This window comes from Tauraco erythrolophus, chromosome 1 (genome assembly GCF_009769465.1).
Source record: "Tauraco erythrolophus isolate bTauEry1 chromosome 1, bTauEry1.pri, whole genome shotgun sequence".
Classification (NCBI taxonomy): domain Eukaryota; kingdom Metazoa; phylum Chordata; class Aves; order Musophagiformes; family Musophagidae; genus Tauraco; species Tauraco erythrolophus.
In genome coordinates this window covers 5,853,711-5,878,393 of record NC_141465.1, presented here as the reverse complement: position 1 = coordinate 5,878,393, position 24,683 = coordinate 5,853,711, and the positions used below count along the sequence as shown (strand labels likewise).

General features: G+C 41.2%; 1 protein-coding gene across 5 annotated transcripts in view; it reads right to left on the bottom strand.

Annotated features, from left to right (window-relative positions):
* Window positions 1–24,683, bottom strand: part of STXBP5L (syntaxin binding protein 5L) — a 211,990-nt gene that overhangs the window by 6,761 nt on the left and 180,546 nt on the right. For 4 of the 5 annotated variants that reach the window (XM_086619299.1, XM_086619458.1, XM_086619376.1 and 1 more), the window contains 2 exons: window positions 18,727–18,897; window positions 38–277 (listed from right to left, as the gene is read on the bottom strand). In XM_086619299.1, the coding sequence (XP_086475425.1) occupies window positions 38–277; window positions 18,727–18,897 (411 nt within the window). Of the gene's footprint in view, window positions 1–37; window positions 278–4,010; window positions 4,110–18,726; window positions 18,898–24,683 lie in introns of all 5 variants that reach the window. The other variant, XM_086619226.1, reaches the window with a different exon arrangement.

Below are 24,683 nucleotides of genomic sequence, written 5' to 3'. Positions count from 1 at the left end.
CGACGGGTAATGAGCAGGAAAAGAGCTGCACCCTTACCACTTGGTGACACCATGACGGGTTCTGACTGCCGTAAGTCATCGCTAGCAGGCAGATTAAGGGAGAGGATTAAGACCATACCAAGGCCCGTTCCAACCCAGAGACAGGGAGAGACAGTGGAGTCATTCTTTCGGGCAAAGGACTCCATGAAGCACAGAGCAGTAATTGCCTCCTTTGAGTCTCGGTCGATACTGGACACGCTGGAACTTCGGGAACGGCTGAAGGAGTTTTCCCTATTTTCTGCATAAACAAATACAAAACAGGCACCAGTTGGCAATCTTAGAACAGGCACAAGCCTGCAGCAAATACAAACTCCCTGCAGAGTACAGAAAATACAGAGTTTTTGTAACCTGAGCAAACATTTTGATACTAGCACGGTACCAGCCTGCTGCCAGTGTATAAATAAGCGCGGAAAATGCTGTCAGACCTCATAAGTTAGGTCTGCATTAGAAATAGCTGCTTATTATGGAGATTAGCATAGACTAATTAGAATTTACAACAGCCTTAGCTCAAAGGACTTGTTCTAAATAGCGTGAAATAATTTTAGACCCATATGTACCAATGCTTTTAAAATTAATCCATGTATCTCATGCTGCAGGACATGAAGGGAGATGCCATTACCAACTCCAGAACATGCGTCCTTTGCTCTGCTCCTGTTTCCATCACTGGGATGTTCCAGCACTGCATTCACAGTCATCGTTTATTGTCAAGCTATTAATAACTGCTCTCTGGGGAAAAGGCACCCGTTACTAGACTGATCTCAGTCTGTCTCAGGGTACACATCAATTCTGGCTTCCCAGGGAGTGAAGTGAGAAACTGTTCTGCAACCTTGGCAACAACTGCACAGTGAGCCAGCACTGGCTGCTTCATCTTTCTACCTAAGCTTTAGCAGGCAACAAGGAGAGCCAGCTGGAGACAGAGCCATACTGTCCTCACTGCAAACATATAGGTACCAAGACACCTTCTGAGCTCTTCAGAGAGAAAGAACAATGAACGGGGTCCAACTGCTGTAGGGCCAAGGACCTCCACTGTGCTTTGGCTAGTGCCAGGCAGGAAGCTGTGCAAGGGTGCTCCTGGCAACAGCAGGGACTGTCGGTGGTAACACATGGGAAGCTATAAAGCACATTGAGGCTAAAAAGCTACTGAGGAGTAAAGAAGACAGAGGAAAGAAGAGAGCAGGGCTGGCTGTTAGCACAGTCTTTGCAAAACAGTTTGTGCCAGTGCTGCTGTCTACCAAGCTGTAGTCAAAAATAGGGCTAGATCATTGGAAACCTCACATGCTTTTCTGCAATAACAACTAGAGGACCAGAAGGTTCTGGAGATGGAGAAATAATTGAAGCTATTGGATAAAAGGCTCACTTCTGAACCTATCATGACGAAGTAGATCTGTGTCTGGTATGAAATTATCCTTCTTACGGCTCAGAGAAGAGTGCTGTCTTTTCAGAGCCAGTAGAAATGTCTAAAAAGAGGAATACTTTCTGCTACAGTTGAAGAATAAAATTAGAAAAGGACTTTCTCACATACTCCAACTTCCATACTCCATTTCCCCACACACTCCAATGTGGGCTAAGCCTCACACTGTATATATGGTTCCTGCTCTGCACCAGAAGCAGCAGTTTAGTTGGTGAATCTCTTGCTGGGACAACGTATTGCAGCATTGTATTCCTTTACCCAGATGTCTCAGTGCAAACTGCTGAAAATTATCCTCTTCACAGCAACTACCTGGGAATGACCGGAAAGAACCACGGCGAAGCACTAGTGGAACCACAGGAAGCGTCACCACGTATGCTACCTTACAAGGTGGCACACAGGGATGGGGGCAGGTTCTCATGCTGCTCTTTCACACTTGACCCCAGCTTCTGTACTTGGAGGGCATCCGAAGCTGGTCAAATAGGAGCTAACAGAATAGTCATCCCTGGCATTTCGATCCCACCCTCACGGAAGAGGAACATACATCTGCTTGAACTTCCAAGCACTGCACTCACCCCATTTCACCTTCTTCATGTAGGCACTGTTGTAGCTCTCTAGTTCTGGCTCAGTACCACTAAACAGACCTGCACAAAACTGAGATTGTTTATTCATGTGCAAACACAGCTTCTAATACCTTGAGAATAAGTGTCTCCCATAACCCCACGCACTTTGTACTTCTCCTGCAGTGGACTGGTTGTCCCAGCTCCTTCCTAAGCACAGTGACAGCTGCCAGGTAAAGAAGGGGAAGACAGCAGTTTCAAGGCAGAGATCATCAGGGCTCCACACATACATATATATTTTTTTTTTTCCCCAAAGGGTACCTAATTTTTAAAATATCTTAGTATGTAATTCATTTTCTCTTTAACAGGTGTATTAATATCACAGTCACATAAAATTCAAATATGGTGGTGCTCATACTGAGAAAGATGTGGAAAGGACAAATGCAGTTGGTGTGGGCGACATACACGGAACTTAAAATACATGCTGTGCCATTTGCATGTGTCATCAAGATTTCTCCCTCTCTAAATGAACAAGAAACATTCCTCGCTCCTGTGCAGTACAGTTAACTAATTAATACATCTTTGCAGAACTGACACTAACAGATAAAATCTTTGGGACACTTTTGGGTACGTACTGTGCCATTTCCTATTAAATACACCACGCAAACCAGAACTCTAAAAACGAGCACAACACATGTCAAAATTTGATGTCATTTAACATATCTGAACAGCAAATCAAAACATATGAAAGACTGCAGTCACTAAGGGACTTTATTGGCTACCTCTAAAGCAAGATAGAAATCTCTCCTCTTCCTAGATTTCAGGATAAAATTTAACTTAGGCCTGTTCCCTGGGACTCCTTTCTCAAAGAGATTATACCCCAAATTATGTATTTACAAACTACTTCATTGTATCCTGGGAATTTTTAAAAACTTGCCATAGCCTTTCCTAGCATCATTGCTGTGTTTTAAAATGATGTCCCGCCTTCTAGAAGTTGTCCTGTATGCACACTGCCAATCTGTAGTTATCCTTAACCCAACCACCATATTCTGGGTTTTCTCTTCTGTTTTCCTTTTCTCACACTGCATGATGGGTGTAGCACGAATGCCAATGACAACATCTTCCTGCATGACTCTGAACCAGAACCACTCCAGGTACTCCCTGCAACTGTGGTCAAGCAAAGTTTATTTGAACTCCCTGCTTCGGCAAGGGGATAGGACGTTCACATGTGAAAGGCATGTACCTTTCTGCTCCTCAGTCCTCCTTCCCTCTTTTCCTCCTCTGCAGAACATCCTGCTACATTGCACTTTCTCATAAATGTGCTCCTGCCTCTAAATCGCCTCCTGCTTTGAGGGAGTCCAGTATTCCCTTTTCTATGGGAGGCACATACCCAGCTCCTGCAATCCCTCTGCTCCGACCCAGCTGTCTCTCTCAAGTGACCTTGTCCTTTTTCCTCTTCCCCTTGAAGATCTGGAGTTCTCAGCTCTTCTTTTTTCCAAATAGGCCTCCAGGCTGTTCCTGCAGCTAGCAGCAGAGGGGCTGAGAGCACCATCAGAGGGGTCCAGTGTCCCCTGCGAGCTACCAAGTGACTATCATTTGGGAGATGCTGCTAATCAGGTTGTTAGACTATGAGAAGCTCTGAGCAAAAGTGTTATTATCTGCAGCCAGTGCGTTTCCAAAAGCTGCATTCCATAGGTTAAGACCACACAATATAAATGCCACTACTTTTCTAGCAGTAGTCCTGCCTTCTTCAAAAACATTTTCATTCAGCCCTCTGTCCTATGGATGGTTTGGGTTAGTGGGATGCAGATGGAAACTTGGGAACTGACTTCCTTCATAACACTTGAATTCCAGCTCTAAGTAGCAGCATACAAATAGAAGGCTTTTGATTTAAAAGCAACTGCGAAACGTCTAACTTGCGACCCACCTCAGTGACAGAAACATACAGGACACTTCAACTCACATGCTAGGATAAAAAGGAAGCCAGTGTTTTTGAGTCTTACCTTTGTTCATCCGTGTGTGAGCAGTACAGTGACGCTCGTCGTGTGAGAATGTACTGATTCCGTATAACTGCTGAAGCATTGCCCTTCTGGAAATGTAACCTACTGCCACAAAGTCGCGTGCGTTGCAAAAGGACAAGAACAATTGAGCCAACCATCACCGTGACATTCATATGAAAGCAGCCCTGAGCAGTTACTGCCTCTCTTCTTGCACGACAGGCTGTCCCGCTGCAGTGCACTGGTGTCCAGGAGAGGATGTCATTTAGGGTTTGGGGGTTTTCAGAGAATTTAAAAGATTGTTCGAGTAAATGATTCCATGTATTTCAGCTGTCACCTTTACAGAGCGCTTGCCAAGAATTTTGTAACTTCCATTTGTTCAATGGAAATAAAACTGGACTTTCCTTACTTTCCCATGGAATTAAAAAAAAAAAAGAGGGAGGATACTAATGAAAATATCCATGCTGCTGACTTGGGCATCTTCAGAGGAATGTTCTGACTTCCCTATTCTCAGCTGCAGCAAAAGCTTTGTAAGGGGAACACATTCTCACATTGCTTCCAAGAAATTGTCATTGTGAACATTTTACAATAATGGATTTAGCACTAAGACAGAAGCTTAAAGTAATTTTCTTCTTGAAGTTAGGAATCATTAAAGTATCACTTGTTAGGAGGAATGAAAGAAAATTACCAGTGACGAAGATCACCAGTTTCACTGCATTCATTCATTACGTGTTTACATTGATTTCTGGAGAGTTTTGCAATTGACTGCCAGTGTCCTGGATACTATTTATAGGCCCTCTCCTAGTTTTAACACAGTGAGTAATTGATCTGCTTACAAAACTTATACAAAACTTGATTTTTTTTGATATGGAAATTGCTATATTCTGGAAACAATGTTAAATGATTTATATTCTCCTCACTTGGAGATTTCTAAAAGTTTTAATCCCAAATATCACCCCTAACAGAAGCTAATGAAACTATTAAAACATCTGCCAGTTTAAGGATCATCATCTTAAAATTTTAAGAGAAATCTGCCAATTTTAAAATTATATAGTCAAGAAAGCATGAAAGCTTTCAAGAAAGTTCTGAATGCCAGTGTAAACATACAGTAAAGGAATTACATTTGCATGATTTTGCACACAGTAATGTCATAGACACAGAGACCGAACCATACTGCTGATGGCAGAGCTTCAGCAACACTGAGGAGAAAGGGACAGGAAGAACACTGCAGGCTTTTCACACATTTAAGGACACTGCACGTTTACTCGGCTAAAAACATCTCCAAATACATCTTAATAGCACCACTCAGAAGCTGCATTCCACATAAAGCAATGCACTAGAAAGCAGCAGAAGTTCTCTTAAGCACAAACAATGCATTCCTAATCTGGAGTTTTACTGTGAATGATTTCCTAATGGATCAACTCAAAGAAGTTTCCCTAAAGCTATGTTGAAAAGCCTGTGAGGACACGGCTTGTGAAGCAGTCAAACCAGGGTGGCTACCTCTGTGCTTGCACGGAGCTCACACCTGTGGGATGCTTGACCCTCCCTGGAAAAAGTTCTGAAATGTATCATCCTGAAGTTGCCACAGTTACAGCCGTGCAACTTGGATGGCTGCACAGAATTATACAAGACTGATGTAAAGGCCTGAAAGAGAAAATAGATTCAAGTCACCAGACTTGTTTTTTTTTTTTGATATTTCCAGAGTATGGAAAAGTTCAGACTTAGGTTTTAGTTCAGCATGTTTTAAAAAAAAGGGAACTGTTAGGCCAGAACTATTCTTCATATTGAAAATGAAGTAGAAATAAGCATTTTTATAGAAAGATAAACGTGAGATATCTTTACAGTAAATAATCTATCAAACTTTCATATTCAATTCATAGAATCACTTCCCTTTACTCACACAGGCAAACGGTCTTCACATTCAGATCACTAAGAGCTCAATTTGGATATAGGTTGCAAGTTTGGACACATGTTTTTTAATCAAAGACACCACAATTTCCTAGAACTTAAATCCCAACCTAAAACATCCATTCTGCTGAAGCATCTTTTTTAACATTGATGGTCTGGAAAAGAATGGTATGTTGTATAACTTTCATAGGTGGAAGCACCCAAGAATAAGGAGGAGACAAAAGGCATTACAGAAGAAAAATTTTGGGTTCATTCAATAACAAAGTCATAGATTTCATAGATTTCTAGGTTGGAAAAGACCTTAGAGATCATCCAGTCCAACCGTCCCTAATCTCCCATTAAACCATATCCTTAAGTAGTTCATCCACCCTTTTCTTAAACACATCCAGGGATGGGGACTCAAGCACCTCCCTGGGCAGCCTATTCCAGTGGCTGACAACCCTTTCAGAGAAGAAATACTTTCTAACATTCAACCTGAATCTGCCCTGACTAAGCTTATACCCATTTCCTCTTGTCTTATCACCTATCACTAATGTAAAGAGCCCTTCCCCCACCTCCCCACCATCCCTTCTCAAGTATTTGTAGGCTGTGATCAGGTCTCCCCTGATGAGCTCCCAAAGCTCATGCCATTGGCCTCAGCCCAACGATCCAGTCTGTTCAAATCCCTCTGAAGGGCCTCCCTACCCTCGAGCAGATCGACACAGCTTCCCGGCTTGGTGTCGTCCGCAAATTTACTGAGGGTACATTCAATCCCCTCATCCAGGTCATTGATAAAGATGTTAAACTGGACCCAGCACTGAGCCCTGGGGAACCCCACTGGTGACCGGCCTCCAGCCGGATTTAGCCCCATTTACCACCACTCTTTGGGCCCGGCCATCCAGCCAGTTTTTAACCCAAAGGAGGGTGTGCCTATCCAGGCCAGCAGTTACCAGTTTCTCAACCAGAACACTATGAGAAACTGTATCAAAGGCTTTACTGAGGTTAAGGAAAACTACATCCACAGCCCCTCCCTTGTCAACCAGGTGGGTCACCCCATCATAGAAGGTGATCAGGTTTGATTGGCAAGACCTGCCTTTCATAAACCCATGTTGACCGGGCCTGATCACCCGGTTAACCTGTATGTGCTCATTAATAGCACTCAAGATAACCTGTTCCATGACTTTGCCCGTCACCGAGGTCAGACTGACAGGCCTGTAGTTCCCCGGATCCTCCTTCCGCCCTTTTTTGTAAATGGGGGTAACGTCCGCCAGCCTCCAGTCCAGCGGAACTTCCCCAGTGAGCCAAAACTTCCCAAAGATAATGGACAGGGGTTTGGCAATGACATCCGCCAGCTCTCTCAGGACCCTCGGGTGGATACCATCAGGCCCCATAGACTTGTGGGCATCCAGCTGGTGAAGCAGATCCTTGACCTGTTCCTCTTGGATCACAGGAGCTTCGATTTGCTCTCCCTCCCTGCTCTCAGACACCACAGGCCAGCTCACCTGGGAACTACTAACCTTATTATTAAAGACTGAGGCAAAGAAGGCATTAAGGACCCCAGCCTTGTCCTCATCACTAGTGACTAATGTACCCCCTGTGTCCAGTAGGGGCTGGAGTTGATCTTTAGCCCTCCTTTTGTTGTTATTGTATTTATAGAAGAACTTTTTGTTGTCCTTTATGGAGCAGGCTAGTCTAAGTTCCAGTTGGGCTTTTGTCCCCCTGATTATCTCCCTACATGCCCTAACTTCCTCCCTGTATTCCTCCCTGGATGCCTGCCCATTCTTCCAAGACTTATAGACTACCCTTTTTCTTTTGAGGTGTTCCCAAATCTCCTTGGTCATCCAAGCCGGTTTTCTACCCCGGCGACTCGATTTCCGGCACACAGGGACAGCTTGCTCCTGTGCCTCCTGATAATAGTTCATCAGCCTCACCGTCCTGATAGGGTGGCCTGTAGCAAAATAGTTAGTGTTGTAACAAAGCAAGTGAAAGCATTTTAAAGGACTCCCCTCTGATAGATCCTCTGTTTGTGTAACTGAAGTGTAATTAGAAAAACTTTGCGTTAAAGAAATCCTCTGGAACAGCTATTATCACATAAGTTGAACAGTCTCAGAATATTCCCATACTCTTCCCTAGCTTTCTGTACACAACAGCCCGCCTATTCCACTGTGCCACAAAAGTACCAGGAACCATCAATGGTGTGTTCCACTTCCAAAAACATTTCAGAAACTATTTTGGATGTAGAAAGACAGTCTATGTTGATCTGAAGCAATTGCTATCAAGCAGAAAAATGCAGAACACCCTCCAAATTCAACATGCCTAGAGTATGGTGTGAAATTAGCTTAATTTGGAATCAAGTCTTATTTAAATTAAAACTGACTAGACATGCAGTGATTGTAAGAAGAACAAAATTTTCATTTAGTTGGTTGTTTTAAAAACAAGGAAAATTTCCAGATTCCTATAAGAAAACAAGTGGATTCTAGCATCCTACTAGAACCTGACAGAATATGTATTACAGGAAAAACCAAACATGAACTCTATGTAGCCCAACAGAGTTGGAATTCAGTCATCAGCAGCTCACATGTATCCATGCAAGACTCTTCTCCATTTCTTCTCAGGCCATTAGACATGCTCCTTCACAAGGCACCTCAGTCTGTAGACAACCTCTGCCACTAGTTCTTCCAGGGACACAGGGCAGTACAAGCTCTGTTGTGACCAGACTTAGGCAGACACACACTTAAACTCCACTTAAACCTCTGAGGGAAACCAGTGGATAGATCCAATAAAGACTACGATTCAATCTAAATGACGACAGCTCCGCTGGCTTTTTGCAGTATAGTGATTGTAGCACTCAGCAGAAGGCTGGAGGCCAGAAGCTGTAGGCACAAATGAATCTAAGAAGACTGACACCATCCATCCACACCTTCTGCATCTGTCGCCATAAGGTATAATGAGGAAGAGCATTCTTCATGTCTCCCCTGGAAGCTGAGTCCCTGATGGCTATGATGCTTAACTGAGAGGCTGAGCCTAAGGTTAATGGCCCTTCTGGTCCTATTTTTAATTCACTGTGAACCTAATAAAACATATGACCGTGTTCTGGGGAACTTGAACACCATTGCTAGGGTCTAGAAACTGGGCTCCCTCTTGCCATAACAAAAGTATTTCATGCATGCCTCTACTAGACTTCCTGGGCAAGTGGCACAGCCCAGTTGGTTGGTTAGGACATCCACTCTCAGAAGCACTCTCTCTCAGGCTGCATCCTAAAGGGATGGATTGAAGTAGGTGGGCTGAATTGTCTCCTTACTCCCAGAACCAGGTGCCATTATTTTTGATGTGTCTGTATCACAGGCAGACTGGGATTTGCCTATTTCTCACCTTTAAAATCTCCCTACACATCCTTTCTATGAGGAAGCAGGAAAAGAGAAGTTTCTTATTATCTTTTATTTACAGTAGAAAACAAACGCACACACTCTCATCTCCGCTGTAACTCAAAAAGAATCTAACACTATGGACAACAATTTTATTCCCTCAAGAATAATCTATGGATCTCATAGTTCAGTGTTCAAACTGAATACTTAGATACGAAAACTTTACAGAAGATACTGGCATATCCTTCCTTGGAACACTTGATTTTATGGTGCCAAGTGTTTTATTACAGCCATACAGAATTTGCTGTTCAGAAATCTTTGAGTTCGCAATGCCCATTAGACCAGAAGTGCTGTGGTTTTTCTAAATACAGGAAAAAATAATTTTGACTTCCTGATAACTTCCTTTTTTATTTGAATAAAGCTTTCTGCAGTAAGAAACAGGCTTTCTAGATATAGAACAGGTCTTCAGTGCAAAATTTTATTTGCTTCTCTGCACAGACAAGAAACGTGGTGACAAACTGAGCAGTTAGTGGAGACTGTGGCTTATCGTAGTGTCTCCAAGTTATTTCCTATTACACTGTTCTTACTGTTACTAGTTACAACGATGTAAAGTAACTTCAAATACTAACAAAACTGAAAGGATTTACAAGCAGAACCAACACCATAATCTCCTCACTGAGAAATACATCAAAAAAATTTAATGCCAAGAGCTTTTCCATCTGCTATGAAAGTTTAGCTGTGAAAAGCCACGGCACTTAGCAACATCGTGAAGTGTGGTCCCATGACTGCTGTAGCATGCCCAGTGGATGCAGTGTCAGTTTGGCTGGCTGCTTGGGCAAGGAAGTTCACCAGAAACCATCCGCTCTGCAATATGGAGAGGTATGGCACAGGGAATGCGGTGGAGAGTACGAGCTGTTCTGAAAACCTGCCAGAGATGCAATAATCTCCCTCAGAGAGTCCATATCTGCGGTTAACTACCCTTGTGATCAGAATGAATCCCCTACTGTCTCCCTGAAGCCGTGCCTCTGCCATAGCAATTTATGTCCATTATATCCTGTCCTTTTCTCAGCAGACATGGACAGCAGATTATTCCTTTCCTCTCTGAAGTACCCCACCATGCATTTGAATCATCTTGTGCTTTTTCTTCAGTATTTTTCTAGATCAAGCAACCAGATTGCTTCTCCTTCCTTGCAGGCCTAGGAACCACTACCTCTGAAAACTTTGAAAACTGCAGTGATTGTCTTCTAGGCCATCATCACTTAGTCCACATCCACATGAGGGCTTCAGACCCAATAGACCCATGAAAAAAGGAACCAATGATAAAAACAGAAATCTCTCCTCTTTTTCCCCTGCAATCTCACCACGTAGGAAGGAAACTTAATGGTCACATTCACTCATTCAGCCCCCAAAAAAATCCAATGTGCTATGCGTACAGCACTGGAGCAGATAGCGTAACAGTACAGCCATAACTGACAAGAGAAAAAGTGATAGAAATTGTATAGAAATTATGTAGGAAATACTGCAGTACACAGCATGACAACAGTTAAGCCTGGTTGCTCAGGCTGCAGACTTTCCATAAGATGACCACTCCATATTGTATTTCCAAGACCCTGAGTCTGGCACACTGGGCTTACGGAACATCAGCCGTTCGCTAGGGCTTCACGCACATATTTACAGGCTGATTAAGGTGCAGATCGATCCTAAAACTTTGGAAACCTTGTTATAGAAACAATAGACCAAAGTAACAGGCTGACATACATACACGTAAAATTTGCTGAATCGAAACACCGAATCAAAAGCTTCAAAACACTCAGCACCCCAAAACCTAAACCAGAATCCAGCAGGAAAAAAATCCAGAAGGCTCTGCCAGGCTGTCTAAAAAGATTCTTACGATGATCCTCACAAATACTTTTGAATAATAAAAGAAGTTTAAATTATATAGTATATACCAAATACTGCTCATTTCCAAAACAAATTGGACAAAATCACACAGAAGACAAAACAACTTAGCCCACAAACAATTTTAGTCATTCTACATGCAGATGCCCAAGAAAACCTTCAAGTATAAAAGTATACTGTGTCCATTAAAATGGAAATTGTATTGTACTTGCCATAGAATTTTTGATAAGGTTATTAAAGATAATGACTAAATATTCTTGAGTAGTTTGTTTTGCCAGCTTACAGTGACATTTCAATTCAAGCGCTCTATATCAAATTTTAACTACTCAAAAAAGATAATCTGGAAGCTGAGGTAAATGCTGAAACCGAATTATTTTAAATAAAATCTAAAGCAAATGCAAAGACTCTGCTCTTACCATTCCTAGAAAATTACAAGGCACAGCAAATCCTTGTTCAGAGGCAGGTTTGTAGCACTGAGATCTAAATGGCCTTCCAAGTCAAGGGTGATTAAGCTGGACTAGTTTAAAACTACACAATGGGAAATAAAAAACATAAAAAAAGGCAGTTTCTGCTGGTGGGAGAAAACAGATCTCCAAACAGAACATTTCAAAAGGAAAAACTCTGCTCTGCCTTTACTTTCTTCCTAAGACGTATGGACATACATATACAGAATGCTCCAATTTCTGCGTGAACGCAGGCAAGGAGGAAAAACTGGCAGAGTTTGCCAGCACATGCTCTTGATGGCAACTAGCAAGTTGACAAGAGAGAACCTTCTGGAGAATTCAAAATGCCTTAAAAAAGCGGAATGCTTGAAAAAAGCAAGAACCAAGAAGTATCAAATCTGAAAGATTTCTGAGAGGTAGTTATAAAAGCAGAGAGGACTGTGTGCCAGCATACGTATCTGTGCACACATCCAGATATCCACCAGCTATACAAGTATAAGCACACTGAATTCCCTCCCACAGCAATTTTATTTTTATACTTTAGCGTCACTGTTTTCATTAATTCAGTGCTTTCTTTAATCTAAAATTACAATTAAAAATGGGATTGAAATACAGATTTTGTTTTCCTACACAGGCAGGTGTTTTGGGCCTATTCATCTACACTGAAATTCTTGATAAGGCTGGGATATCTGCTGTTCTAGGTGGAAAGGGGCTTTAATAGGTTTAAAAACTATGTGGTATTAGCTCTTAGACTGAGATGGACTGTTTTGGATCTGTGCGACGAGCAGAAGGCAAGCCAGGTGGGTCTACACATTTTCACTAAAGAAGCTCAACAAAATAATAATATAATCCTTATTTCAATGTTTCAGTGAGGACACTTGCAGATGGAATAGGGTGCTGGTCGGAGCCCAGAGCTGGAACAGACCCGAGACATCATCAGTGCAAGTGGCTGGAGACTGCACGAAAATCCTCTAAGCTTGGAGACAAAACACTTTCCCTTTCTACAGGATGTTATAATGGGACAGAATCTCTGTAAGGATTTTCTTGAGTAATAATAATTTGCATTCGTGTGTATTTTTTTATTGCTGTTGATATTTAAAAGCACAATGTTAACTTGATAATAAAAAAGTGTAGTTAATATCCTGTGCAAGAAAGCCTTATCAAAGAAATGTAATCAGTAACTCCTAAAATCTCAAAAAGTTCTGGAAGAAGTTTTGAATTCAAAAGTTCAACAATGTATTTGTGGTTTTGTGTACAATGCAAATAAATTCTTCTTATTATTTGGCTTCACCAAAGGCAGATCGTGCCTGACCAACTTGGTGGCCTTTTATGATGGGGTGACAACATCGGTGGACAAGGGTCGACCAACGGATGTCATCTACCTGGACTTGTGCAAAGCTTTTGACACTGTCCCGCACGACATTCTTCTCTCTAAACTAGAGAGGCATGGGTTTGATGGATGGACCACTCGGTGGATAAGGAATTGGCTCAATGGCCGCACTCAGAGAGTAATGGTCAACGGCTCGATGTCCATGTGGAGACCGGTCACGAGTGGCGCCCCTCAGGAGTCCGTGTTGGGCCCGGCCCTCTTCAACATCTTTGTCGGTGACGTGGACAGTGGCATGGAGTGCACCCTCAGCAAGTTCGCCAATGACACCAAGCTGTGTGGTGCCGTCGACACGCTGGAAGGGAGGGATGCCATCCAGAGGGACCTTGACAGGCTGGAGAGGTGGGCCCGTACCAACCTCATGAAGTTCAACCAGGCCAAGTGCAAGGTCCTACATCTGGGTCGTGGCAATCCCAGGCACAAATACAGACTGGGCGGAGAATGGATCGTGAGCAGCCCTGAGGAGAAGGACTTGGGAGTACTGGTGGACGAGAAGCTCAATATGAGCCGGCAATGTGCTCTTGCGGCCCAGAAGGCCAACCGCGTCCTGGGCTGCATCAAGAGGAGCGTGGCCAGCAGGTCGAGGGAGGTGATTCTCCCCCTCTACTCTGCCCTCGTGAGACCTCACTTGGAGTATTGCGTCCAGTTCTGGAGTCCCCAACATAAGAAGGACATGGACCAGTTGGAGAGGGTCCAGAGGAGGGCCACGAAGATGATAAGAGGGCTGGAGCACCTTTCCTATGAGGACAGGCTGAAAGAGTTGGGGCTGTTCAGCCTGGAGAAGAGGAGGCTCCGGGGTGACCTTATAGCGGTCTTCCAGTACCTCAAGGGGGCCTACAAGAAAGATGGGGAGAGGCTGTTCAGGAGGGCCAGTTGTGATAGGACAAGGGGTAATGGTTTTAAAATAGAGGGAGGTAGATTCAGGTTGGATATTAGGAAAAAATTTTTTACCATGAGAGTTGTAGAACACTGAAACAGGTTGCCCAGAGAGGTGGTGGATGCTCCATCCCTGGAGACGTTCAAGGCCCGGTTGGATGAGGCCCTGAGCAACCTGATGTAGTTGGAGATATCCCTGTTTGTTGCAGGGGGGTTGGACTAGATGACCTTTGAAGGTCCCTTCCAGCCCTAACGATTCTATGATTCTATGATTCTATGATTATTGCAAGGAAGAAACAGTTTACTTAAAAGTACGTGAAAACAAGATTGTTTAGAATCAATAATGTACTATTAAGAACTTGTAAAATTCAAATTTCTTGCTAAAATTAGATATAGAATATTGAGCAACTACAGAATTTATTAGCATAGCTGTGAAAATACCACATTTATGAAGTCGGAAGATACTACAGGACAATATATAACATTTTAAATAGCACAAATAGTATTTGAGAAGTGCTGTACTAAATGTCTGGCTAATTATGGACAAAAATACCATAACAAGCTATTTGGTCTAGATACTAGTGGTTTTTTTTTGAAAAACAAACAAACAACCCCAACCCCAGACACCACCAGGCGCTGAAACTGAAATAGCAGTAATCTGTGGCTTGGGAAAAAAATCTACTTGAGTTTAAAAAGCTTTAGAGCTTTTCAAGTTTTTCCATGTTAGATAAGAATTCTGGGAAAGACAGGTTTAAGCAGGAAGAGTAACCATGCAAGAACAGCCACCACTCCTCTGCCAATTTTGAATTATTCCTCTATAAGTGTGGAAGAAATATCAACACTTTATGAAACCGAAGAGTTTGCAATATTTTGACCAGCAGAAAACAAGACACACCTCCCCCCCTCCACCACCGTTTTCTTCCTATGATTCATCTTTCCAAAGGTGTTCTTCAAAAATGCTTTTCTATATCAGGAATCCTTCTGTACATATAAAGAGGTAAGAGTCAGCAAAATCTTGATAATCAGCTAACAGGAATGAAGTCAGAAGAGTTTATTGTTTGAAAGACTCTTGAAAATATACTTGATGAAAATCCTGGAAATACAGTTCCTATTGTACCAAAGGATCAGATTTAAATAAGCAGATTTTGAAACTCAATGTGAGAGGAGAAGACTGATTTATTATTCTAACACATATCTTATGATTAGTCACCAAAAATGTATAATCTTTTCAATCCAATCAATTAGAAGGGGTTATAAAGAGCAGGAACTGGAAGCATTATTAAAAAAAATCTCAAAAATGTTATTAGTGCCTCAAAGACAGGCTTAAGAAAATGTAAGAACCATCTACCCACACAAAAATGCTTATTTTCTTATGTAAAGAAAGTGCTTAACACTACTGAGATACCAATTTCTAATCAAAATTCTACTCAGGTAGAATAATAAAAACCTACCAAATCCTAACCTGAAATACTACCTCTCTAGTGAGGACAAAAACATGAGAATATTTTTAAATATTTTTATTTTCACCACATGAGAATATTTTTAAAAAATAATCATTTCTTGTGAATACAGATATTGTTTATTACAGCATATTCTCCTAAGTAGCCAATAAATTCTTAGCACAGAAAGTATTTTTTCATTTTATTTGAACAGCCCAACCAGAAGTTTTCCATCAAAGCCAATTCCACATTTTGGAGAGAATGCTTATTCTCAGTGTATTTTTTCTCAAACCTTTTAACTTCACATCTTCCTTCTCCCTCACCCTCCTCTTTGTCCCCAGTCTAAGAATCTTTCAAGGATCATACCACCTTCCACTACATTATTTAGTATAAAAACCTTCAGTAATAAATCAAACCACTTGACAAAACTGTACACCTAGAAATTCAAGATGCATGAATGGCAGAATGACATTCCAGACAGATCAGTTAGCAGAGCTGGAAGTCAAAAGACTAATACCATGGGCATCTAAAAAAAAGTTTAGACAAGTTGGACAGATGGCTTTTCTTTAATAACAGAATATAAATAATCAGAAAATTATTTTGGTCTATAGACCTGCTAAAAGGTGACTTGTACACAAACCTACACACTCAAGGACAAACCCAAACATGCTCCATCATATTACATGTTCATATAAATTACTCTAAAGTAAGTCTGCCTGGCTCTTTCTTGCAGTAGTCATTTCACTGGCCTTACCAAGAGTTGTATCACCAATTCAGTGACATCATTGTTACTTTTAAATAAATTTAAATTTAATTTTTAATTTAAAAAAAATTAATTTATTTTTATTTTTTTTATATTAAAAAACCAGAAAGAAAACAAAGAAACAGCATAAAAGAATCAGATAGTAGGCTGGTTAGGTACGAGTAGTGTTGATATTGCAGCAGTATCTGCATACAAGAATTCCAGAAGAGTGTGGTATTACACAGGATGAAGAAAAACACATAGCAACAGAAACTACTGTGTCAGTGCTGTATTTTCCACTGTGAGCTAGCATATGACAATGGTACTTATCATATTGTGTGGCACAGAAAGGGAGGCAGATGAAAAGATTGTGTTATGATCAGAGCCAATAACTAATCATTACGCAGATGAAAATTGCCCGTATGCACAGGAAGTTATAAACACAGAGCTCTGTCGATCTGCTTTAGTACCATGTTCACACAGGAGTCATTAATTAATCCAAGTCAAAACTGAAATTTATAGTAGGTTTAGTATTTAAACAGGATTACTTCTTATAACTGACTGCTGAGGATTACACTTTGTCGTATGTTACACGAAGCCCACAATGCGATTTTTGCTCTTCACCCTGTGACTTAATCTTTGAAGAGTCTATGCTACCATAACATTCTCCTAAAGGAAGAAGGTTGGACAGTCACTGAAGAAATAACAGTTTCTGTTGAAATGTCATAACTCCCAAGTATTTGACCCTGTTCCTCTGCAGAAGGTTAATACTTGTCTAGTAAAGTCAGGAAAATAGATCATGTGAGCACTTCTCATTTGCTTTAGTGCAAAGGAAGCTGGATAATGTAACCCAACAACAATTCTGTTTAAACTAAATGTTTCTGTACTTAAGCAGAAAGGGACAACTCAAAGTATCCCTCTTCCACCAGTCTCTGTTCTGATGTGATACCCTCTGGTGATGGGAGGTGACTTCCACCAGAGATCTAATGACATAGATGGAAGATGGTAACACCTTCAGTAAGTGCAGCCACTTTGTGGAGAGCCTCTGACCATGCTTTGCTCTGTCCCCCTCCAGGGATGAACGCAGGTAAATGCTGTTCTTAAATCAAATGGAAGGAGCTGCTAGAGGATGCTGCAACACACTTCAGGATATCAGCTCCATTCCAGTCAAGAACACAATCTTGGAACCTTCTGTGCCAAATTAGGATGTTTTCTTACAGGGCCTCACACACATAGATACTATTTTTCTGTGATCCGCACAGTAGTCAGAAGAAAGGACAAAAACAAATTTGCTATTTTATGTTACCATAAAGAAAAAAATAAATCAAAGATTCTAGCAATTTGCCACTAGTAACAAAGGTATTTGCATTATTTGCTTTTAAAAATACAAAATTAGACACTCTGAGTGATATAATTCCCCTTGCTCTGTCTCCACTAATGATAAGCAAAATTAGGGAGTACTGGTTCCAGCTGTAAAGAACTTCTGTGGTGCAGACACCTCTGCAGGTGGGCAGGTTAGGACACAAATGCTCCTTGCAAGACAGAGAGCTACAGTCATGGTGTTGTCCATCGCCTATCACTTCTAGCATCACGGAGGTTCAGGCCATGCTACACCCCAGACAACAGCCACAGGAGACCTCTTAAGGCACTTAGGAAATAATTCTGCAACTTGATTAAAATGAAAACCTGGATTTTTAAAAGAGTTAATTTTTCAAATTAATTATGCTATTATTAAATTGTTAAACCCTATAATTTCTTTTGTTTAAATACTTACATTTTTACCTATTACTAAAATTGAATATAGCCAACACTACTGTCCTACATTTTTTTTTGATGCTATGTTTTTTCAGTTTTTGATAGACTGAAGCTTTTCTGCACAGACAACGCGTTGTCCTATTGCAGGAATGTGAGGGAGCTGGACGCCTTGGAGACAAGGGTCAAGGACACCAACAGGAGCGTAGAAACACTACCAAGACTGAAGAAAAACACATTAGCTGAATTCCTCTGGTTAAATGATCTGCAGTGAAACAGCTGGCACTGTTTAAAATGGGCTCATTCTAAGTTTTAAGCACAACGCATTGCCATGATCAGTCCACTTTGTATCTCCGTTTCATCGAAGTCCTGCACTCAGATAGATCAAGATTTGAAGACTTGAATCAAGTGTTAAGGCAAGAAACTTAACTATAAATAGAAAAAAATTGATTATATTACAGGCTATAAATTTACTGTAAATGGTGGCCAGGGATCGTGGACTTTTATAAAGTCTTCAGTAACAATAAATAAATAAAAAAGTATGTGCAAAGCCTGAACTCACATTCTAAAAATATCTTACTCATTTTCAGACTTGGTAAGTACAGACAACAGTTTAAAATGTTAGTACTGCTAGCTGTCACAGTAACTGCACACGAGCTGCTATCAACAATCGCTTTTCTGGAACAAAGCTCCACACAGACAAGGGGATGGCTGTAAGAGTTGGGTGAGGTTCCGCATCCCTAGGCAGCACGGAGCTCAGGAGCAGGCTTGTTAGTAACAACACTAACACACAGGGCTTCTTCTAATTCTAAACAGTCAGATTAAGACAGCAGTTCAGGGCAATGACCAGGACAAGGATCATGCTAAACTTGTGTGCTTTCACACCCAGGAGAAATTCATGAATACCTAGCAAAAAATTCATTGCCACCCACCTTCTGTGGTGACCGGGAGAGATATCTCCATGCAGGCTGCAGACTGTGCTTTTCTGAAGGGGGGCCTCCCGGGCCCTCGGCGGTTTGCTTTTGAGACGTCTGCACTGGAAAGTCGTTTTCCTGAACTGCAGCTCTGGGATGTTGGACTTGTACAGTGACCATTCACATGATCTGGAAAGCAAATGCAAAAAGTGCTAGGTAAAGTGCCAGCTCCTGAAATTCAGAACGGAGGAGAGATGTATGTTCTGATATTTAAGAATGGGTTAAATCAAATCTTCTGAGAATGACTCGTCAGGTTGGACAGGGCTCTGAGCAACCTGATCTAGTTGAAGATGTCCCTACTTACTGCAGGAGGTTGGATTAGATGACCTTTAAAGGTCCCTTTCAACCCAAACTATTCTACGATTCTGTAACTTCTTACTTGTTTTATCAAACCAGCATGTATACATAAGAATAACTCACAATATCTTTCAGGTATACTTTGAAAAAAACAAGGGACATAGAACTGGTACATGTTCTTACAGCTGCAGATCCCACAGCATTTTGTTGAGCTATGTGAACAGGCGATTTATCAAGATACTGCTGATAACACTGTCATCCCGGATGTTGTGTCTCCTAACAGAGATAAAATAAATTTGAAAACTATCTTTCCTTTTGCTCTCATAAAGAACTGCAAGTGTAATTTACTACAGGATGTAATTTAGACCTTCCCTATCTGACTTGAAGCTGCATAAAGCAGGCATCTAACTGCCACTATTTGAGATAATTATAAAACTAGCCATAACATTGCTAAGCATTCTATTCTTTATATGCCACATAGATTTATTTTACCGCTAAGGCAACTGACTGCTGAACAATTTATTTGTCTGCCACAGTTCTGAAGATACCAGGCTGAGTCCTTGGACCCCTGCTAGAGGCCAGAGTCGGTCAGCACAGCATATGCTGCTGTCTGATGGGGTGAGAAACAAAACATGCCTGCTTTAAACTCTGCCTACGTTTGTCTGTTCTTCGTTCCTGCCAACAGGGTTTTAAACCACAGCGACCCACTGATCAAGGCTTAGATCAGACTTCAGAGCAGGCCGGACTGGACTATAAAACATTCATGCAATGTTTTTCTTTCCCTCATGTTAAGCAAGGCAACATGAGAAGAATTACGGAACACAATTTTCCCCTCAATATATGGAAGCATACACACTCAGGTATAACTGAATTATTTTTGATGCACAGGTAATTAATACTAATTAAGTAAACAGCATGTAATAAGCATAACAAAAAGTAAGGCTTATGTAAGCACACCGAATATTTCTATTCAAAACTACGGAAGCTCAATACTTCAGTAAGGACAAGCTTGGAGTTTCTGCCTTCATTTTGACTGTCGGGTTATTCATATCTGAGAATTAGATTAGTCTTTAAGATTCTGTATGTAAGAATCATATTTGGTTAACTCTCTTTGATTTGTATTATATCCAAGGAAAAGATTAATGTTAATACACCAAGAAAAATTTATTTCCTGGTTACTATGTCAAGATAGCTCCACTGTACATGATGAAAAACTATTTCTCTATTCAGATGATAAAACATTCTATACTGAATACAGCATAGAGTGTGCTATTATATGTAGTCTTCCAATGTGTAAGTCATCTCCTTTCCATGTGAAAGCAGTTCAGTCTTAATGAACAAAATCAGAAAGAATTGTTCAGAATTATGTTTAGAAAGCAATTTAGTATCTGTACCACATAATGAGATGGCTCTGTAGGAGACACAACATTCACGATTCTTATCATGTTTCTTAATACATGGCTATTAACTGAGCTAACAGCAGATATAAAAATAATGTGGATGATTCATTCAGCTTAGGGAATTTTCCAAAATATGCTGGAACTATTCATATATTGCAGTAGAAAGTCCTTTGAGACTGGGGGCTTTGTTCAAGGGAACAAGGTGACTTTTCAACCTCAGCAACAGACACATCCTCATCCAGCTGCTTCCTTTCTTCAAAATTCAGTTTGTGTGAAGGAGTTTCAGCATGATATCTAATTATCTCCAGAGGGATCCTAGGAAGTGGTGAGGAACACAATAGAGTGAAAAAAAAATCATATTCTATAGAAACATCAACCACATTTGTGAGTCCCTTTCCCTGAACAATGTACAGAGTGGGCACAAGTCATCTAAACCCCTACTCACCAGGCCAAATTTTAAGGCAAATGCTGCTATGTTTCTTACCATGCTTGCTTGTCTCAGCTACCTCCAAAGGCCCAGATTACACAAAAACAATCAGGAGGATCTGGGCACCTAAGTCCCTTTCATTGCTTTGATAATGCCTTTCCCAATAAGTAAAGCATGTTCCTGTGTAGAAAAACAAAACAAAAAAAAAGAGGCCTCATCCTGAAGCTGCAGGGATATCCCTTCGAGGACTGAAGTCGGTGAAACGAGTGAGTGCTACAGCAACAATGGGAAAACGGATTTTAGTGATCTGCCACTCGCTTTTCTGTATTTTAACACTGTTCTGTTCTTCTGATTAGATATTTTTTAAAGACATTGTACAAAAAGTAACATAACTATGGGAAGTATGACTGGAACATTTTTGCTGAGAAGCTGGTAAGAATCTAGGAAAGACCACCCAAATCTATGAGAAAATCCTATATATGCATTTAAAATTTAATTTCTCACTTTTTTTATGGTATAAACTTAGTGACAAGAAATGTTTCTTAAGAAAGGTTATATACTATTTAAGAAATGGTTCCTTACCACATGGTCTGAAAAAAAAATGAAGGGTTCAAGAAAACTAGTAAGAAAAAAGCAATGCTGGTTTTCTACAGCGTACTTTCTAAGAGAGACTGTGAGAATGCTCAAGCTATCACCTTTTGCCAAAATGACTGCAAGGGTTTACTAGCTCCCTGAGACCTGCGGCACCTGATCCTCCCCTTTGCCATGACAGATGTTTGCCAACAGATAGAGGAAGATTGTGAAAAAAACTGGCTTTTTCCAGCTTTATTCAATTTGTAAGAAAGAATATTTTAACCTTTTTTTTCTTGCTGACTTACTGCTTTTGTCATGCAGTCACTGGGGCTTTTCTCATATCAGAAACATTAGTTGACGCTGAGCACCAGTTAGCATCGGAGACATTACCATCAGTACTTAAGAAGCCATCCATGGATTGCTCCGTGCTGTTGATGCAGGAGTGCAACAGCTCCTAAATCTCTCTTCTTCTGGGGAGAAAGCACGGTGCAAAAAGCTCCCTGCTTTTTCCTACCCTTTTCCACCACTGCATTCGCCATCGCCTCCTATCCCTTCCCATGGGTGCTGCTGCCCATGAGGTCAAGGGAATTTGCATTATACTCTCCAGTGTTCCTAGATTCTCCAGGCTGTGTAACAGCCATCCCACTCTGCCAGGGCAGCAGCCTTTTCCCCTGTTTGTGGATAGTGAACTAAATAGCCAGGGCTCAGTTTGTCACCATTCTGTTCATTAATTTAAAAATGTAAGGCTAATGCAAGGTATCAGAAGTAATCATGCTACAACACATTAGTCCGTTTTATACTGACTTATCTCCACTGATGTAATCAAGCAGACAATAACGAATTGTATCTAAGATGTATCAAAATATATAAAAGAGAAGTTCATGACATAAAATTCTCCAATGTTCTTCACATGCAGGTCCTGGCTGTTTGCCTTCGTCTGGACTCATGGTATTACCCATATAAATTAAAAATGCTTTAGCTATCCCTATTACCAAACAGTAGCACCATTCAGTGCAGTGTGCACCCCAAAAACTGCTTAAAAAAAAGAAACAGCACTGTACTGGATGGAAGGCCAGTGTGTCACAAAAAAATACCAGAAAGATGATGAGATTATGAAGAACTGAAGAAGTAACATTAGTTACTGTGAACTTGACGAAACTACTGAGTGATGCTTTCTGAGAGATGCACGCAATGTGCCACGTGACAGCAGGAAGCCTGCTGGAAAGCCTCAAATTTAATCTAATTTTTTCGAGTATTACACAGACAGGAAGAGAATTATATATAAACATGCTGATTTTAGCTGACACATAGTGACATGTATGTGTTACATAACCTGCCTTGTCATACAACTGTTTTAAACTACTTGGTGGCCTCTGCAAAAAGCCAAAGGAACCAACAATTTATCACTGAAAAGCTGAACCCTTGCTAAAATCATACCTATTAAAAATGTCAGTAAGAAAGGAGAAACATGCATTTGCACTTGGTGCCCAGGCAGCTGTGTTACACAAGACACAACAAATCAAAAAAAGACTAAGCATTTTTTTCAGTTCTGACAAAGGGATAAATTCACACAGAAGAACTTGCTGAAAACCAGTTATTGTTAATGATCTTAGAGAGGTTGAGAACAAAGGAATTTAAATACAACTAAGTAGAATCATTATAATATCACCCTAAGTTGTAAGGAAGTAATCAATAAAAGAGCAGGCAAGAGGACCAGAGAGAGATGCTTTAATATAGAGAAGAAAGAACCTGAAAAATGAGTCCCAGAGAATCTCCTCAATAAATGTTAAGAAACACAGTCTCTGCTGTTAAAGGGAAAAAAGTCTATCTCCTTCTATTGAGGTATTTTTGTATAGCATCAATAAATTAGATTTTGGGAAATAGAATCATAGAATCATAGAATGGTGAGGGTTGGAAGGGACCTCAAAGATCATCTACTTCCAACCCCCCTGCCATGGGCAGGGACACCCTCCACTACACCAGATTGCCCAAAGCCTCATCCAGCCTGGCCTTGAACACTTCCAGGGATGGGGCATCCACAACTTCTCTGGGCAACCTGTTGCAGTGCCTCACCACCCTCAGAGTGAAAAATTTCTTCCTTAGATCTAATCAAAATCTCCCCTCTTTCAGTTAAAGCCCCTTGTCTTATCACCACATGCCTTTGTAAAAAGTCCCTCTCCAGCTTTCCTGTAGGCCCCCTTTAGGTACTGGAAAGCAGCTATAAGCAACCCGGAGCCTTCTCTTCTCCAGGCTGAACAGCCCCAACTCTCTCAGCCTGTCTTCATAGCAGAGGTGTTCCAGCCCTCGGATCATCTTCGTGGCCTCCTCTGGACCCGCTCCAGCAGCTCCATGTCCTTCTTGTGTTGGGGACTCCAGAACTGAATGCAGTACTGCAGAGGGGTCTCATAAGAGCAGAGTAGAGGGGCAGAATCCCCTCCCTCGACCTGCTAGCTATGCTGCTTTGGATGCAGCCCAGGACACAGTCGGCTTTCTGGGCTGCCAGTGCACATTGCCGGCTCATGTTGAGCTTCTCATCAACCAGCACTCCCAAGTCCTTCTCCTCAGGGCTGCTCTCAATCCATTCTCTGCCCAGCCTGTACTTGTGCTTGGGATTGCCCGACTCACGTGCAGGACCTTGCACTTGGCCACAAATAATTGTGGGTGTGACTAACCTTTTTTCTTTACACAGCAAAGAGATGACATTTAAATCAAGAAAAAAGAGATCTCATAACTGTACAAATGGCCCCAAGCTTGCATATAAAATAAGAAAAAATGGTGTAAAAAATAGTCTGACCATTCATTAGTGAGAATACAGACTGAAGCCTTAAACTTTTAACAATTTATTCTTAAAAGAAATTCCCTTACAAAGCCAGGATCACAATTTTCTCTTGGTGCAGTTCTGCCAACCAGACAGGAGTGCAAGGTGTGAGCCCTAGCAGAAGAGGTTAGTAGAGATGTACTGCCAGCAAAATTGTGCATTTACCAGCATTTCTTCATCAGTTTGAAGAGGAAGGATGAGTTGCCCTATTGACTTACTGCTAGTATGTTCAGGTCCACGTGCTCTCATTGTAATATACTGCCTGTGTAACATGATTGTATTCTCATTATGGTAACGATCTCCCATTATGTGCTTGATCCTCGATATCATCATTTTTTTGAAAGCAAGGTGAATAGATTTATTTTTCAGAGAAATAAAATATTGTGAAGTGGTTGAAAAC